Below are 18,506 nucleotides of genomic sequence, written 5' to 3' on the forward strand. Positions count from 1 at the left end.
CCTGCAAGGGTTCCTCCCTCACCTCCTGACTAAGGAGGGAGCGGGTCACCCTAAACAGGGCGGCTGGGCGATTATCTGCGGACGCAATAAGGGTAGCGAAGTGATTAGACCTCGCCACCTTTTTCGCCGCGAGATAAGACCTAATATAGGTTCTTAGTCACAATTGGTCAGATTCAGATCGGCTGGATCTCCAACAGCTCTCTAGGCCCCGTCTCCGACGCTTCATCTCCCGGACCTCTGCGGAGAACCATGGAGCCCGCTGGGATCTGCACCGGGTCAGGGGCCGCAAGGGTACAACTCGGTCAAGTACCTCAGTGGCTGCCCTTTCCCAGGCTTCCACTAAGGCATCCGCCGAGTTGTGAGCAAAGGAGGCAGGTGGGGGCTCCAGCGCTGCCTGGAACCTCTCAGGGTCCATTGAGTGCCTGGGGCGGAACCATCTAATTGGTTCAACACACCCACGGCGAGGAGTGGCAAAACGGAAGACCAGCCGCAGGAGATGATGATCGGTCCATGACAGGGGCATAGCAATTGGGGAGCCCCCACCAAGATCATCTAACAACCGTCCGTATAGAAAAACCAAATCAAGGGTTGTGCCTCCGACATGAGTCGGTCCATGAATTACTTGCTTCAGGTCCATGGCCGTCATGGAAGCCATGAACTCCCGAGCTAACTCAGAGGATCCTCCCAGGGATGGTAGATTGAAGTCACCCAAAACCATAAGTTTGGGGAACTCAATCACCACCCCCGAGAGGATGTCGAGAAGCTCAGGCAGGGCTGCTGCTGCGTGACTAGGCGAAAGGTACACCAGCAGCAAGCCCAACTGTGCCCTAGGACCACATCTCAGGAGGAGAGACTCACACCCGACTATCTGAAGAACGGTGGCCTCCTGCGGACACAAGGTCTCCCTCATAACTACCGCCACTCCCCCGCCCCTACCTTGAGCCCGAGGCCGGTGCAGCACCCGGAAACCTGGTGGGCAAAGATCAACCAGGGGGATACCACCCTCTGGGCCCAACCAATTTTCCGTGATGCAAGCCAGGTCCGCATGCTCACCCTCAACCAGGTCCCGGATGAGAGGAGCCTTATTAACAACAGACCTGGCATTCAAGTACACCAGCTGGAGCTCAGGTGGCTGCACATCCCCGCTCCCGGGACCTCGGGCCAAAAGCAGAGGGTCGGAGCGCCTCACCGCTTGTAAATAGCGGAGATGCCCTCCTGGATGTCAATACGGCCCTCTGTTCGTACCCCTGCTGCCATTCCCTAACTTCGTGGGAATAGGTAATCCCACGACCCGCTCCAGAGCTCCGGAGACAGCTAACCCCGGCTCCCCCCCTACGCGATCAATCCCGGACCTCGCCTGAACAACAGTTGGTGGATTACCCCCATTTCCAACCAACCACGACCCTCCCCCCTCCCTAACCCCACAAAAAATTTGACTAAAAAAGTAACCAGAGATAGATGAACTACCACCGCTCATCACCGGAGCTACGAAGTTATCCACCAACAGACTATTCTAGCAACCACCGAACTCTCTCTCCTCCTGCGACCTACCCAGGGCTGGATGGTGGTCCCCTGAGATCCTGATCACTGTGAGAGGGTGACCATGTTTTCAGGAGCCACTACTTCAGCTCTGTGGTCTTGATATGCAGTTGTTCCAACCAACTCGTCCTTTACTCCTATTTCCACCTCTGATGGCTTACACCAGAACTGAGCTACTTGCCCTGAGAGCTTCCCCCCTCTCTCAGATGTGGCCATCAAAACTACGCCGCTGTTTCCTTAATGACGGGTCCTGGGACCCCGAGAGGTGGCATGGCGCCAAAAAGAGGCTCTTGGGTTTTCTTTTAAAATTTTTTGAAGGGTTAGGGAGGGGGGAGGGTCAGGCCCGGCAGAATGAGGGGAAGATCCTACCGGACCTGTCTCAGTCTAGGTTGGCCAATGGCCGCGGCAATATGAGGGCCGGGGAGAGTCTTGTGACCCAGGGGGATGGGATAGGGATACCGATCCCCACAGTAATTGGGAATGGCAGCAGATGGATGATCAGAGGGCCATATCGTAATCTGAGATCACGCCCCGCTATCTTCAAGCTGTGGTGCGCTCTGACCCTCTGGCTCTCACCTGCTGTCCTGGGGAAGAGGGAGGGCAGACTCCTGAGCTCAGGCTGATCTATTTTAATGCCAGGTCTGTTGTGAATAAAGCTCCCCTCATCCATGACTTGATCGAGGAGGAAGACGCAGACCTGGCGTGCATCACGGAAACCTGGTTGGGCCCAGAGGGAGGGGTCCCTCTGACTGATTTATCCCCTCCAGGTTTCCGTGTGCTACATCAACCTCGAGCTCAGGGTAGGGGAGGTGGCGTGGCGGTCGTTATCAGAGAAACCCTCCATCCGCGGGAGGCCACTGCCCCTCAGATAGACGGATGTGAATCCCTCCTCTTAAGATGGGGTCCTGGTGGTCAGTTGGGCCTACTTCTGGTATACCTCTCTCCAAGCTGCACAGCAATGGTTCTACCCAAGCTACCTGACGCCATCTCAGGATTGGCGATCGAATTTCCAAAACTTATGGTACTGGGAGACTTTAATCTACCTTCCCTGGGCAGTGCATCAGAAGTGGCCCGAGAGTTCATGGCCTCCATGACGGCCATGGACCTGACTCAAATTACTCAGGACCCAACTCATGAGGGAGGAAACATGCCTGATCTTATTTTTGTCTCTGGGCAATGGCTAAATGGACTGGGTGGGGTTACTCCAACATCACAACCCCTTTCATGGACAGACCATTACCTCCTGCGGTTGGGCCTCCGTCATGTCACCCCCTGCTGTCAGGAGGTGGAACCGACCAGGTGGTTCCGCCCCAGGCGCCTGATGGACCCAGATAAATTCCAGATGGCGCTTGGACCGATTCCCACCTCCCTCTCCCACAACCCGGTCGAGTCCTTACTTAATGCCTGGCAACAGGCTGCTTCGGAGGCTCTCGACCGCGTTGTCCCTTTGCGGCCTCTGACCTGGCGGAAGTCCCGACTCGCTCCTTGGTTCTCCAAGGACCTGCGGGAGATGAAACGCCAGAAAAGGGGCCTAGAGAGCATTTGGAGAACCAGTCGGTCCGAGTCTGACCGAACACAGTTAAGATCCTTTTCTAGATCTTATCTTGTGGCAATGAGGGTGGCAAAGCACGCCTACTTCACCACCCTCATTGCGTCCGCAGATAACCGCCCGGCCGCCCTATTTAGAGTGGTCCGCTCCCTTCTAAGTCAAGAGACGGGAGAGGACCCCCTACATGGACGGGCTGAGGAATTTAGTAAATATCTGGTGGACAAAATTGCTCAGATTCAGGCTTGTCTGGACTCTGACTGGGCAGTATCTAACGAGAGGAAAACGATGAAGTTGGCCGAGTACATTTGGGAAGAGTTCGATCCTGTGACTCCGGATGAAGTGGACAAGATCATGGGGAAACTAAGTGCCGCCACATGTTTGTTGGACCCGTGTCCCTCCTGGCTAGTCTATGCAGCTCGGGAGGTTACATGAGGCTGGCTCCTAGCAGTTATCAATGCCTCACTGAGTGAGGGGTATTTCCCTGCCGCCTTGAAAGAGGCGGTGGTAAGGCCCCTCCTCAAGAAACCGGCATTGGACCCAGCTGTTTTAAACAACTTCCGTCCTGTCTCCAACCTTCGCTTCCTTGCAAAGGTCGTTGAGAGCGTGGTGGCACGACAGCTCCCTTTGAACCTGGAGGAAGCTGAATATCTAGATCCGTACCAATCGGGTTTCAGACCCGGGCACAGCACGGAGACGGCATTGGTCGCACTGGTGAATGATCTCTGGCGGGCCCGAGATAGAGGTTATTCCTCTGTCCTGGTCCTATTAGATCTATCAGCGGCTTTTGATACCATCGACCATGGTATCTTACTGCGTCGTCTTGAGGGACTGGGAGTGGGAGTTCTGCGGTGGTTCTCCTCCTACCTCTCGGACCGTTCGCAGACGGTGTTGGCAGGAGGGCAGAGGTCAAGCCCTAGGCCTCTTAGTTGTGGAGTGCCTCAGGGTTCGGTGCTCTCGCCCCTCCTGTTCAACATCTATATGAAGCCGCTGGGAGAGATCATCCGTAGCTTCGGGGTGAAATATCATCAATATGCTGATGATACCCAGCTATTCATCTCCACCCCGAACCAACCCAGTGATGCCCTCGATGTGATGTCCCGTTGCCTGGAAGCGGTACAGATTTGGATGGGAGAAAACAGGCTTCGACTCAACCCGGCCAAGACTGAGTGGCTGTACATACCGTCATCTCGTTTAGTCCAAGAGGTTCCATCTCTGACTATAGGAGGAGAGATGTTACCTCCCATTGATAGAGCACGCAATCTGGGCGTCCTCCTAGATTCACGACTCAGTTTTGAAGATCATATTGGAGTCGTGGCTAGGGGGGCATTTGCACAGATTCGTCTTATATACCAATTGCGCCCCTTTTTGGACCGAGATGCCCTACGTACAGTCACCCACGCACTCGTTACCTCCCGTATTGATTACTGTAATGCTCTCTACATGGGGCTGCCCTTGAAGACCACCCGGAGGCTTCAGCTGGTGCAGAATGCAGCTGCACGGGTTGTGATGGGAGCACCCCGATACTCCCATATTACACCCCTCCTGCGTGAGCTGCATTGGCTACCAGTTGCCCTCCGGGTGAGATTTAAGGTGCTGGTACTTACCTTTAAAGCCCTACATGGCTTAGGTCTGGGATACTTGCAGGACCATCTGCTGCCGGGAACAAATTCCCATCATCCAGTACGCTCACACAGAGAAGGCCTCCTCAGAGTACCGTCAGCTAGGCAATGTCGGCTGGTGACCCCCAGGGGGAGGGCCTTCTCTGTGGGAGCGCCAGCCCTATGGAATCAGCTCCCCCCTGAGCTTCGGATGGCCCAAAACCTCCAATCCTTTCGCCGCGGCCTCAAAACACTCCTGTTCCACCAGGCTGACCTGGACTGACAGGCATTTTAATTAATTTATATTTAGAATTTTTAATTTATTTTTTAATTCTTTAATTTTAATTTATTGCACAGATGATTTCAATTTTATTTTTATCTTGATTTCTGTACTTATTATATGTTTTGTTGTTAGCCGCCCTGAGTCCTTCGGGAGATAGGGATGAGATATAAATCCCATCAATAAATAAATAAATAAATAAATAAATAAATAAATAAATAAATAAATAGGGGCCTCTTATTAAATTTATACCTGAGGCCCCTGTTCCTGCCCAGCCATCTCTCAGGGTCCTAACAATCGGACCCTTCATCAAGAGGCAGAGTGGAAAATAAGGCGGGTTGCACCCAGGATGGGGGGCACCCCTGAGGGCGAACAGAACCGTGCTAGGGTAACTAAGGCGCATGGTGATAATTAAATAAATCCAGCAGAAAAAGCAGACCCAGATCGAAACGGGAGGATCTTAAAATCTTAAAATAGAAGGAGGGTGTCCAGACTGCAAACCCAGCTCCACTGCCACTAGAGCTGGGTCACCCCGGAACAGTCCCCGTCCTCTCACGACGGTCAGGACCGGGGAGCAGCCTGGAACATACAACCGGGGAAGGCGATACCGCCTAGAGCTCTCACCTCTAGGAAGGTAGCAGCTGGATAATCTTAACCACTCTCCCACAGTGGTTTTACACCCGGGACCTTCCAAAACCATAGGGGAGAGGAAAGGGGGGGCGATAGGGCAAAAGAGTCAGCGAGATAAATTAGGGCTAAAAAACCCATAGAGTCACAAAGTGGTAAGATGAGCTCCGGTTACAAAGTTCCTTTTCGCGTTATGGAAAGGATCAGATGATAATCAGGCCAATTGAGGAGGAAACCAGGGCCCATAGTACTTCAACAGGGCCACAAAACATGGTCCAGTTGGTTTCTGGCTGCGCAAAAACTAATTTATGCCTCCAAATGTCCAAGGCATAAACGTCCACACTCCACCACCAGGCCATGGTAACCATACCAAGCGGCCGCAGCACACCAACTCCCCTCACCGCTGGCCGTCTCAGACACCAACCAGAAGCATCTCCACCACTCCAGCACTTCAACGCTGACGCTGCTCCAAGCCGCGATTCATAATACCGACTATCAATGGGCCAGCATCCGTCTCCTCCAAGCAGCTGGGAGGCTCTCCTGAGCGCCGCCAAGCTCCGCCGAGTTGTCCCGGGCTCCGCAAAGGTCCACCAGACCCCCGCAACAGCATAGCGACAACAATCAGCTGGTCGGCGGAGCGCGGGTCTCCCAAGTTCTTCCAAAACCTCCGCCAAACTCCTCCAGGCTTCACTGGGCTCCCGAAGCACCGACAACCAGTCGGTCGGCGCCGCACAGAGCAGGGCTCTGCTGGGTTCTGCCGGGTTCTTCCGGGGCCTCCGGCAGACTCCATCGGGCTTCACTGAGCTCCCGCGGCCCCGGCAATCAGCTGGTCGGCACTGCAGTTGCTAAGTGAATCATCATTAAATGAATCCAGCTTCCCCCAACAATTTTGCTTATCAGAAGCCTTCTGGGAAGGTCACAGATGATTATCACATGACCCCAGGATCTGTGAACATTATGAATATATGCCCATTACCAGTCACCCACATTTTGATCACGTGACTATAGGAATGCTGTGGTGGTTGTAAGTGCAAGGACCAGTCACTTTTTTCAGCCACTGCAACTTTGAACGGTCACTAAATGAATAGCTATAAGTAAAGGACTACCTGTATATTAAGTAATCTCCCTTTTTTTTATATGCCCAGTGTTTGCTTTTTGATGTTTGCCAACGGCTTGTCTGCCCCCTACCTCTCTACATAAATGGATGACTGCATAATCTGCATTTCTGTGCATTTTGTGTACCAGGAAGGCTAATGATTCTGCAGATATGTTACCTCGCTTGGCACTTTTCAGAACGCTTCTGATTTCTACTTCCCAGCAATTCTTAGCAGCTGAGAGGGGGATTTCAATGAAGATCTCCTCTGAAGCCATATACTGTATATGTATGTATATTATACAGACAATCAAACATATAGACTGTAGCATCACCTGTTTCCAAATTGATTTGTTATTAATGAAGTTGAAGCACAAAATAGGAAGTTTACTTTGTCAAAATGAAATTTAGAGAGAGAGATTTGGAATCAAATATATCTTTTTTGAGCAGATGTATCTTCTCAATTTTATATGTTGCTCCTATAAATTCTGCATTTCTCCCATCCATTGATTTGTTATTAATGAAGTTGAAGCACAAAATAGGAAGTTTACTTTGTCAAAATGAAATTTAGAGAGAGAGATTTGGAATCAAATATATCTTTTTTGAGCAGATGTATCTTCTCAATTGTATATGTTGTTCCTATAAATTCTGCATTTCTCCCATCCATTGTAGCTGTCTCATGCTTCATCTCATAGACTCAGAAATAGAAAAAAGATTTTTGCAGAGAGCTGAAGCAGAAGTGAGGAAAATGTCTTTATGGCAACAAAACTCATTTTTTTTCATTCCAATCCATAGACTAAGTCAGTTACAGTAATGATAGTAACAGTTAAAATATTTTATAAAAATATATAATGTTCAATTTTACAGATGCTTTTGTAAATAGCCAGGAATGGACACTAAGTCGATCAGTGCCAGAACTAAAAGTGGTAAGTAATTTCTGAATGTGTACTTATTTTTCATTTAAAAGTTTTATTTAATTAGGTGAAAGGAATGATTTCTTTTTTTCATCTCTTTAAATATTGTTTTATATATATATATGTGTGTGTGTGTGTGTGTGTGTGTGTGTAAATCTTTTGGCTTGCTAACAAAGAATAAAGGGAGACCGATATGATCATTTCAAACTTATTTGTTCTCATCAGTCAGCCATACCCTTCTGATCATATCGGTCTCCCTTTATTCTTTGTTAGCAAGCCAAAAAATTTACACAAATATGAGCTGCCACTGCTGTGGCTACTGTCTGTAGATGGCCTTGGGCTAGGCTGAAACAGGAAATAAGATTTGTCCCATGTCTGGGACTAAGCAAGTGTATTCTGAATGCTTAACAAACATTTAACTGTAATTATGTAATTATGTGTGTAATTATGTATAATTGTGGTTTTGTGTATTCTTTTTTCAGATTATTGTGCATGTTAGAACTTCAAATTCTAGATAAATCCTTAATTCTGAGTGATATTTGTTCATCTTTCAAATAATATTTGGATTGGCTTGAGGGAAGAAAAAGGTTGATGTAAGCCTCCCATTTTAAATAAGCTCCTAATAGTTTTCAAAATGGAGGATTAGGCTTGTTAACCTGATCCAGATAAAGTTCACTCCCCATGTCCTCATCTTTATATCAAAAAATTTCAGTGTTTTTATTCTTGAAGATTTTACTTAATTTAATAACAAGCTGTATGAACATTAAAGCTTAGTTGTTAATGGGGATTTATTATATGGAAGAGCACTTTAAGAAATACTATTAAGCCAAGTAATGTTGGATGAAATAATATTAAGTGTGGATAGATTTGAAAAATCATTAATTTGGGGGTTGATTAGGGATATACTTGAATAAATAGATAATGCATTTTAGACATAAGTATTGTCATTAACTTATAAAAATATTGAAATGGATAGTGGTAGTTTCATACAAAATAGATTTAAGTGTAAAAAAAGAATTTGGCTTCTCTAATATAAGCTTTTTTTAAAAAAATCATTATTTTCATTATTGTTCTTCAGCAGAGCCAGGGCACACTAGACTGAATATCTATTGAACAGGCTAGAATGGATTATCTTTCAAAGGAAAGGATAGGATTTAAAGAAAAAATAATTTTAGTTTTCTCATTTTAAATATTCTGCAAGACAAAAAAGGGACAGAAGGTAGCATCTAAGAATAGCGTATCTCATTCAATTCTAGTTCTCATAATCTCTGCCTATTGGTAAATAACATAAATGTTTATAATCCTTCTGGAGCCAATAAAATATTATTTATCCTCTGTAGATTTAGTATTCATATTTTATTCAGCCCTAAAGTTGCTTTAATATGTTTAAAATCCAAAAGAATTGTGCCCCAACATATTCTTCTTTTAAATGTAGGAATATATAGAAAAACCTGGCCTTGTCTATATGCACGTACACATTGTTCTACTAGTTTCCTTACTGTGATGTGATGCTTGATTTTCTCAAAAACTTAAATATGACCTCCAGCTGCAAATATTTTTCCACTTCTATCTTACAGGGAATCCTTTTGCATTTGTAAGCTGTCTTAGATTCTGACTGTTATGGTAACCTTGACTAGAGAAGGGAAACTAAAACTGTGGAGGACTTTCTTGAAACTAGTTACTGTATAGAAGTATGGACATTTGAAAAGACACAGCTGTTCTAAAGGTGTTTCTGCAGTTATTGAAAAGAATCCATTTATTTCTGGCATTTAAAAGATAATGTCTGTAGGTGTAGTTAGCACTTGGTATTTCTACTTGATTATAATTAATGCTCTTTATTTTTACCTTTTGGGCATAAATCAATATAAGTATCGAAGAGTTTAGTATTAATATATCACAATGGATAGTTTCTATTTATTCTGTTTGCAAATTCATTCAAGAACAAATAAAAACTTAACTCATATTTTATCTCCACAGGGAATTGTGGGGAATTTAGCTAGTGGTAAATCTGCTCTTGTACATCGTTATCTGACTGGGACCTATGTCCAGGAGGAATCACCAGAAGGTAAAATGACTGATAGTTTTAGAAGCACACTGGTCTTAAACCAGGGGTGGACAAAGCTTGCAGACAAAACAAGTTCATGTAGATGAACAAGACCAAGATTTTAATTCTCTTCTGAGACAGAAGTTTGGTAGGGATGGTTCAAGGGAGTTAGGTGTTTTATTTCAAGCCTATGTTTTATTAAATTTATTCAGTACTAGTTGCTAAAGTAGCTTAATAGCTTTTATTTTATTTAGTCTCTCCTCCCAAAGAAAGAAAGAATGCTTCTGTTTTTCTTGAGTTTGATGTTAAATCTCAACAGTGCAATTTTAGTGGTCTTTAATTGTTGGGAGATTGTCTTTAGCCTGTCTGATTATGGTTTGTCCACCCTTGTTAACAGTAATCAAACACAGGTAGTCCTCGACTAACAATCATTCATTTACTGACTATTCAAAGTTATAACAGCACTAAAAAGTGATTTATGACCTATTTTCACACTTATGACCATTGTAGCATCCCTATGGTCACATCATCAAAATTTGGATGTTTGGCAACTGCATGTATTTATGATGTTTGCAGTGTTTTGAGGTCATGTGATCACCTTTTGCAACTTTCTGACAAAGTCAATGAGGAAGTCAGATTCACTTAACCATTTTACTAATTTAACAACTGTGCAAGGAAGGTCATAAAATGGGGAAAAGTTATTTCACAACTGTTTTGGATTCAGTTGTGATTGTAAATTGAGGACTACCTGTATGAAATATTACCATACAAAATACAGGTAGTCCTTGAGTTACAACATTCCATTTAGTGACCATTAGAAGTTACAGCAGCACTGAAAAAGTGACTTATGACCATTTTTCATACTTAGGACCATGTGTAGCATCCCCTTGGTCACGTGATCAAAATTCAAACACTTGACAACTGACCCATAGTTATGACGGTTGCAGTGTCCCGGGGTCATATAATACCCTTTTTGCGACCTTCTGACAAGCATAGTCAATCGGGAAGCCACATTCACTTAACAATCATGTTACTAACGTAACTGCAATGATTTAAACTGTGGCAAGAAAGCTTATAAGATAGGACAAAACTCACTTAACTGCCTCACTTAGCAACAGAAATTTTGGGCTCAATTATGGTTGTAAGTCAAGGACTACCTGTATATGTACACATAAATTGAACATGCATTTCCCATGCTTATCTGTTTGTATTCTTAAAGAGATCACACTAATATGATAATACACTTTGTTTCATATAATGCATCTTAATATATAAAGTCTTAAAACTATAAGAGCCGACTAGAATGCATGGTCTTTTCTGGTGAATCTCATATAGACAACCTTTTTGAAGCTGTGAGAACATTTAGAATTTTGAAAACATCTCAGAGAGCCTCTATCTTATAGTCTGTTATTGGAGAGGGGGCCTTGGTTATCCATAAAATGGTCCAATTTGTGGGATTGAAGGCATACTTAGAAATAAAGCACTGAGCTTCAGCCGCCAAAATGCCTAAATGAGGGCTTAAATGAGGGCTGGAGTTTTTCCTTAAATAGAAGTGTTGGTTGGGTGTTTTGCTGTTTGATATTAACTTTTCCAAGATTTATTTGTTTATTACTCATAAATGGAAATAATTTTAAGAAAAAAGTCAGATGAGTTAGTGAATTTGGTTTGTACCATAGCAAATTTGGTAAGTACCAGAGTGAATTTGGTAAGTACCATAAGAGGTACCTAAAAATCCATTGATGTCTTCAGACATTATTTCTGCCTATTTCTCTCTATATATACCTATATATTCTTCCAGCCAAAAAAACAATGTCTAATTTTACTTATGAATTTATTTGCAGCCATATGAGCAGGAAATTCTTCTGGTGCAGGATTTTCCTCTAGACTACTTGTCATTTTATCAGTACCATTTATAATTATATTGTTGCAAAATATAAGCACTATAATGTTATATATATATATATTCCCTAATATTTTATATTATGAAGCATTCAAAAATATATTTTGCATGAAGCTTCTTCCCTTATTAGGTTAGGATATCCAGTTAGGTTTCTAACTCTAAACTTTTAGATATACAGATGTATAACTGAATTTTTTTGCAGTTGATTATGGGCTGGAGTAAGAATCATAATAACATTTATTTCAGGTGACAGTTAAAATTAACATCTTGATTATTTGTATTTGTTCTTCTTATGAACTTTTAAATCCACCTGAGACACTGAATTTCTGGTTCCTTTTTTTCCTTACTGGCTGTTCCATTCTTTGCAGATATGGATGCAGGTAACTATATGTCGTCTTCATAGCAGCTCTTGTTTTGAAGACAGGAAGCGAAGCTTTTTATTATTTCCCTTTGTGTACCATTTTGTTTTCCATTTAATTTTAAGTTAAGAATACATTTCATTGTTGTCACATGCTGTGGATCTCTTAACAGTATTTATATGTAGATCAGGGCTTTTCAACCTTTTCACCCATTGTACCACTTTTAGGATATGGCAACATCCGAGTATCACCAGTCGCCTAGCAAGGTGTCAAAAACTTGATAAAAAAGTGGAAAAAAATTGATGAAGAACAGGTAGTCCTCGACTTACAATAGTTCGCTTAGTGACTGTTTGAAGTTACAATGACACTGAAAAAGTGCCCCCCAAGCCACAACCGAGCAAGACACCTGCCTGCCTGCCCAGCGGCGCTCTTCCTCCTGTCTGAGGTTTTCATTGTTATGAGCATTTCTGTTGAGGATTGGCAGTGGAGGTGGGGTGGGAGTGGACTGACAGCAGTATGTCACGAACTCGGCTGCTGCAGCTCTCCATAACTCCTCTCGCCACTTCTCCAACTTGGGCTGATTGAATGTCGCTGCCCCACACATCCATTCTAGGGTTGGGGTTGGCTTCTCACATTCAACTTGCTCATTCAAATGGGTCGAGGCTGGTGGGGTTACGAAGGTGCTTTTAACCCAGCTGGAGTCCTACTGGTTGATCCCGACCCAGCTCCAGCTGGCTTCTCCATTTCAGGCATCTTCTCCTGAGTCTTCACTACCCCTCTGGAGGCATCCAGAAAGGCATACAGGCTCAGGACCCCTTAATTAATTTAGGAATTTTTTTGAATTAGTTTAGTGTCATATTTTGGCTAAATAAGCCCAACCAAGCAAAACACTAGAGACATGATGAACTCCAATGTTAACAGATAATTAAAAAAGTAAAACTTCCCCTCTCCTCTCTGACAGTTGAGGTCACATTGTCCAATATATCTTCTGGTAATTGCTATGAGAAGAAACTTTAATTTGCCAAAGCAACTCTTCAGGTCTCGATGTCAACGCTGCTAACATTGAATTTTATTGCTTGACAAGAGATGAAGTAGTATGTTAAACTTGTGTATTGCTTTAAGAGATTGAATTTAAGGTTGGGAGGGGGGACGAGTAGGATTGTACTTTCAAGGCCATCTGCAACTAAAGAAGATAAGACCTTGGCGGGTTTTCTAACAGAAGGGAAACTGATTATTTAAATTAATTGGAGAATATGATTAATAACAAAATTAGAACGGTGGAGAATTGTGTTTTAATATATTGGGCAATGGGCGGAGATTTCAGATTCCACCTTCGAGCAAGCATTTGCCGGTGTATTAGGCTAATAAAGGACTTTTAAGGTAAACAATGCCTCAGAGTCACTTGAACAGCCCATACGTTGGAAACATAACACTCACATTGATAACAAGCACCTGTGGATTCAACCTTTCCCTCTTCCCCCTCCTGCACTGTTGGCAAACTAGAAGTATGTTGTAGTCCTAAAGACAGTAGGCTTCATAGCTTGACAGTTAGTTTTTAGAGTTAAAGTTCTGTTATTTCTAAATATATCCTATAGGAGGGTAACAATTTCTATTTGACCTTTGCCTAAAATCCTCTATCTTACAAGGTTAAATTAGCTTGATTTAACCCTAATTGTGAAATAGCATCACTGGGAAAGCTGTAATAGTTCAATTTCCTTTAGCTCTTATTTCATGGATTTGAAAATATCTGCCAGTATTAGGTGGGCCAGACTAATAGAGTTATGGGTAGTTTCAGCCAATGAATAAAAATATTTATCCAAAGACTGGATTGGCCGTATGGTATAAAAAAGTGTAAAACATCTACAGTAAGCATAAAATAAAAACAAAACAAAACAGTCTCTGTAGATTCAGATAAACTGTTCTGTACCAGCCTGCTACCGGCCTTGCAGAAAAGGCAACCCCTTTATAAACGGCAAGAGGCTGGAATACGTCTGCCAAATTTATTACGAAAACAAACAAAACACATACCAAGATACAGGAGCTTTGAAACACTATCAGCAAACCAGCCCTCCCCAAACATTCCCTTTATAAAGAGTTCAGGGCGTGGCCTCTCTTTGCCTCCTTCCGAGAAGTCCCACAGCCTTCCTCTGCTTGCTCCTACTTGACTGCCTCCTGCGTCGGGCGTCCTTGAACAGGGCCAGCTGTGGGTCATCTTCATCCACACTGTCAGGCTCACACAGCTGGGTCTCCATGGTGACCAAGTGGGAGGGGCCTGCCTGAGGGCTATCATCAGCAAGATCTTCAACACCCCCCTCCTCCTCTGAGTCGTCGTCCTCCTCTGAGTCGTCGTCCGACCCAACTGCCGAACCCACAGGCTGACCCTGAATCACAACACTATCCCGCACCGCAGGACCCTTCCCCCGGGGCTGCCAATCCGGATGCGGTCGGGATGGGAATTGTTCATGAAAAGCAGTCACCAGCGCAGGGGCATGAACGGCGGTCGCGTCTTCCCAGGTGAAGTCCTCTGGTCCGTAACCTTTCCATTCAATCAGGTACTGGAAACGACCTTTCAGCCAACGGGAATCCCTGATGCTGGCGACCTCGTACTCGGGGGTGCTGCCTCCATCACGAGGTCCTGATGGGGGAGGTTCCGCTCGGCGGAGTGGACAGGCCGGTTGCTCGGGGACCAACAGAGACCGATGAAAGACTGGGTGCACGCGCAGGGAACGTGGCAGAGTTAAGCGATAGGCGACCGGATTGATGACAGCCTCGACTGGGAATGGTCCTAAATATCGGTGATCTAACTTTCTCACCGGCCGTGTTGACGGTAGGTTCCTGGTGGACAACCAGACCCGATCTCCCACCGATAGTGGAGGCGTATCCCGTCTTGACCGATCAGCAAACCTTTTGTAATCGGCCTTGGCCTTCTCTAACTGACGTCGCACCAATCGATGGATCGCCTGTAACTCTGCCATGAAGTCGTTCGCTGCCGGCTCCGGTGAGTCCACGGGAGAAAGGGGGAAAAACTGGGGGTGATAACCCACATTGGCCAAGAACGGTGTCATCTGTGTGGAGGTGTGCTGCGAATTGTTAAATGCAAACTCAGCTATGGCCAGATAGTCCACCCAATTGTTTTGCTGCAGATTGACGTAGCAGCGCAGATATTGTTCCAGGATACCGATGACCTTCTCGGTTCCCCCGTCAGTTTGAGGATGATGCGCGGATGAGAGGCAAATCTTGATATCCAACGCATGCATCAACTCCTGCCAGAAGCGGGCTGTAAACTGGGCACCCCTATCAGAGACGACTCTATCAGGGAGGCCGTGCAGCCGAAACACCTGCTGAATGAACATACGACTAGTGGCGCGGGCTGACGGTAAGCCGCGACAGGGGATGAAGTGCGCCATCTTGGTCAGCATGTCCACCACCACATACACTGTCGTAAAACCAGAGGATGGGGGTAAATCCGTCAGAAAGTCCATGGACACAGCCCCCCAGGGTCTTTTGGGTGTTGGCAAGGGCTGCAGTAATCCAGGCGGGGGCCCTGTCGCTGACTTGGCCTGCCTTCATGGGATGCAGGAGGTGACATAGGACTGGACGTCGTGTCGGACTCGGGGCCACCAGAAGGTACGGGAGACCAGGTTCAGGGTTTGAACAGGCTAAAATGCCCCACTGCCAGGTTATCGTGACACTGGCTGAGGATGAGTCCCCTGAGTGGCCCTCCCGGAACGTAGAGCCGGTCACGATAATACAAGAGTCCATCCGTGACCGTCCAAGGAGAATCTGGCCCCACCTCCTCCTTCCGCTGAGCCACCCACACCTCCTGCTGCTGTGCCTCCCGGATCCGAGCCCGTATATCAACCGGCTCCCGCACCGCAGCAAAAGACTCGACGGGGATCACTGTCCTGGGCAGAAGCTTGTCTTCCACTCGGGAATATTCGGGCTTCCTGGACAGAGCATCCGCTCTTTGATTGTGCCCGCTAGGTATGTACCGAACCCGGAAGTCAAACCTCGCAAAGAAAAGAGACCACCGGATCTGGCGTTGGTTCAAATTCCGAGCGGTCTGCAGGCTTTCCAGATTCTTATGGTCCGTCCGGACCTCGATTTGATGCCACGCTCCCTCCAGATGATGCCTCCAGGCCTCGAACGCCGCTTTGATGGCCAGCAGCTCCTTCTCCCAGATTCTATAATTGCGCTCCGAAGGGTTCAGTTTTCGTGAATGGTACGCGCAAGGGAAGAGGGTACCGCTGGGCGTCGTTGCCTGGAGTAACACCGCCCCAATGGCAATGTTGGAGGCGTCCGCCTCCACGACGAACGGCCGTTGCGGGTCAGGATGCTTCAAGATGGGTTCCTTCATGAAGGCTTCCTTCAAAGTCTGGAAAGCCTGTTGTTTTGGTGCGTTCCACTGGAACCGAGTCTTCTTCTGCAGGAGCCGGGTGAGGGGGGCTGTCAAGGCAGCAAACCCAGGGATGAAAGTTCGGTAATAGTTGGCAAATCCAAGAAGTCGCTGAACATCCTTCACGCGACGCGGGGGTTGCCAACTCTGCAAAGATTCAACCTTACTCGGCTCCATGGCGATGCCCTCAGGAGAAATGCGGTGACCCAGGAAATCGATGGTCACCCGGTAGAATTGGCACTTCTCCAACTTGGCAAACAGCCGATGTTCTCGGAGTCGCTGCAGGACCTGATGGAGATGCTGATGGTGCACCTCACGCGACGGGGAGTAGATCAGGATGTCGTCCAAGTAGATCACGACAAACTGATCCAACAAATCCCGGAAAATGTCATTTATGAAATGCTGAAACACGGCGGGGGCGTTGGTCAGGCCAAACGGCATCACCGTGTACTCAAAATGTCCATAGCGAGTACCAAACGCCATCTTCCACTCATCACCCGGCCGAACCCTGACGAGGTTGTAAGCTCCACGCAGGTCCAGTTTCGTGAAAATCTTAGCCTCCCGGAGTCGGTCCAAGAGTTCGGGGATGAGGGGCAGCGGGTAACGATTGCGCACCGTGATGGCGTTGAGTTTCCTATAATCGCAGCAAAGCCGTAATTCGCCTGACTTCTTGACGAAGAGCACGGGTGCAGACACTGGCGAGGACGAGGGCCGGATGAAACCGCGAGCCAAATTCTTCTCCAGAAAGTCCCGCAATGCAGCCAACTCGGGGTCCGACATGGAGTACAAACGCCCCACTGGGAGAGGCGCATCACGGACTAAATCAATGGGGCAGTCATAGGGCCTGTGCGGGGGTAGTTGATCCGCCTCTGTGTCGCTGAACACATCAGCAAAGTCGGACAGTTCGGGAGGCAAGGAAACCCCTGGGGAACCCTCCACCTGGCCGGCACAGATATGGCAGGAGTGGTCCACGCACTGCAAGCTTGGGAAGGTGACCAAGTTCTGTGACCAATAGATCTGTGGGTCATGCGCCCGGAGCCACGCCAGTCCCAGGACCACGGGGAAATGCAGATCTGAGGTGATATAGAACTGGATGGCCTCCACATGGGAACTGATGGCCATACATAATGGTTGCGTGGCGGCCATAATAGGCCCAAACAGGAGCACTCGACCATCGATAGTCTCCACTAACATGGGTGGATCCACCGGGCACTGGGGAACAGCCCATTTGGCCACAAATGCTGAGTCCATAAAATTTGTGGTGGCCCCAGAGTCAATTAAGGCATGGACTGGAATCCCCTCTGGCTTGCCAGGAAGGATCAGACGTGCCTCCAATATCAGATGCCGTGGAGGTCCACAGGCAGCATCGGAAAGACGTCGCTCAGTGTTGTTGTGGGACGCCCGATCTATCACACCGTCTAGATCGGGCTTGGGGCGTTTCCCAACAGAAAAGTAGGGGACTTTCTCGGGGCAGGCTCGATCACTGATGCCCGCTGTCGCTTCTTTGGGCAAAAAGCAGCCAAATGTCCAGGGTCCCCACAGTAAAAACACAACCCCCCCCCGATCGTCGTCTGTTCATTTCAGTCACCGATAGACAAGACCTGGCGGCACCCAGCTCCATTGGCTCCTCCCTTTGAACTGGGGGCTCACGCACAACAGGGGCGGCAGGGGTCTGTGGGGTGGCACGGCGACTCCTTCGCTGCTGCAACCGAGCATCGATCCGCAGGCAGAGATGGATCAGCCCATTCAGGTCTGAGGGAATATCCACACGGGCCAGCTCATCCAACATCTCCTCCGACAATCCATCCTGGAAGGCATCCACGAGCGCAGCCTCATTCCAGGCGGAATCCTGGCTAAGCAGCCGGAAATCGCTGATATAGCCCTGTAGGGGGCGTTGACCCTGCCTCAGAGCTTTCAGGCGTCGAGAAGCAGTCTGCGTCTTAATAGGGTCCTCATACATCAGACACATATAATCACAAAACCCCACAAAGTTGTCCAACAATGGGCTAGGTTGAGCCAGCAGAGGCGTGCCCCAACGAGCTGCATCACCCGAAAGAAGGCTTAACACAAACCCCACCTTATCCCGGTCAGTGGGGAAATCAGCTGCTCTCACGCTGATAAAGAGCTGGCATTGTCCCAGGAAAGCAGGAAACAGTTCTGGAGTGCCTGTAAATTTATCCGGCATTGCAATTTGGCATTTTCTCCTG

The 18,506-nt window shown here is 47.0% G+C and overlaps 1 protein-coding gene across 1 annotated transcript in view; it reads left to right on the forward strand.

Annotated features, from left to right (window-relative positions):
* LOC308674458 (arf-GAP with GTPase, ANK repeat and PH domain-containing protein 1-like) overlaps positions 1-18,506 on the forward strand; it is a gene marked incomplete at its 3' end in the record, with an annotated part of 309,655 nt that overhangs the window by 65,532 nt on the left and 225,617 nt on the right. Inside the window, exons 2-3 of the mRNA XM_081338915.1 lie at positions 7,554-7,612; positions 9,578-9,665. Coding sequence (XP_081195041.1) covers positions 7,554-7,612; positions 9,578-9,665 — 147 coding nt within the window. The remainder of the gene's footprint in view (positions 1-7,553; positions 7,613-9,577; positions 9,666-18,506) is intronic.

Source organism: Vipera berus, assembly GCF_964194415.1.
Source record: "Vipera berus genome assembly, chromosome: 1".
NCBI lineage: Eukaryota > Metazoa > Chordata > Lepidosauria > Squamata > Viperidae > Vipera > Vipera berus.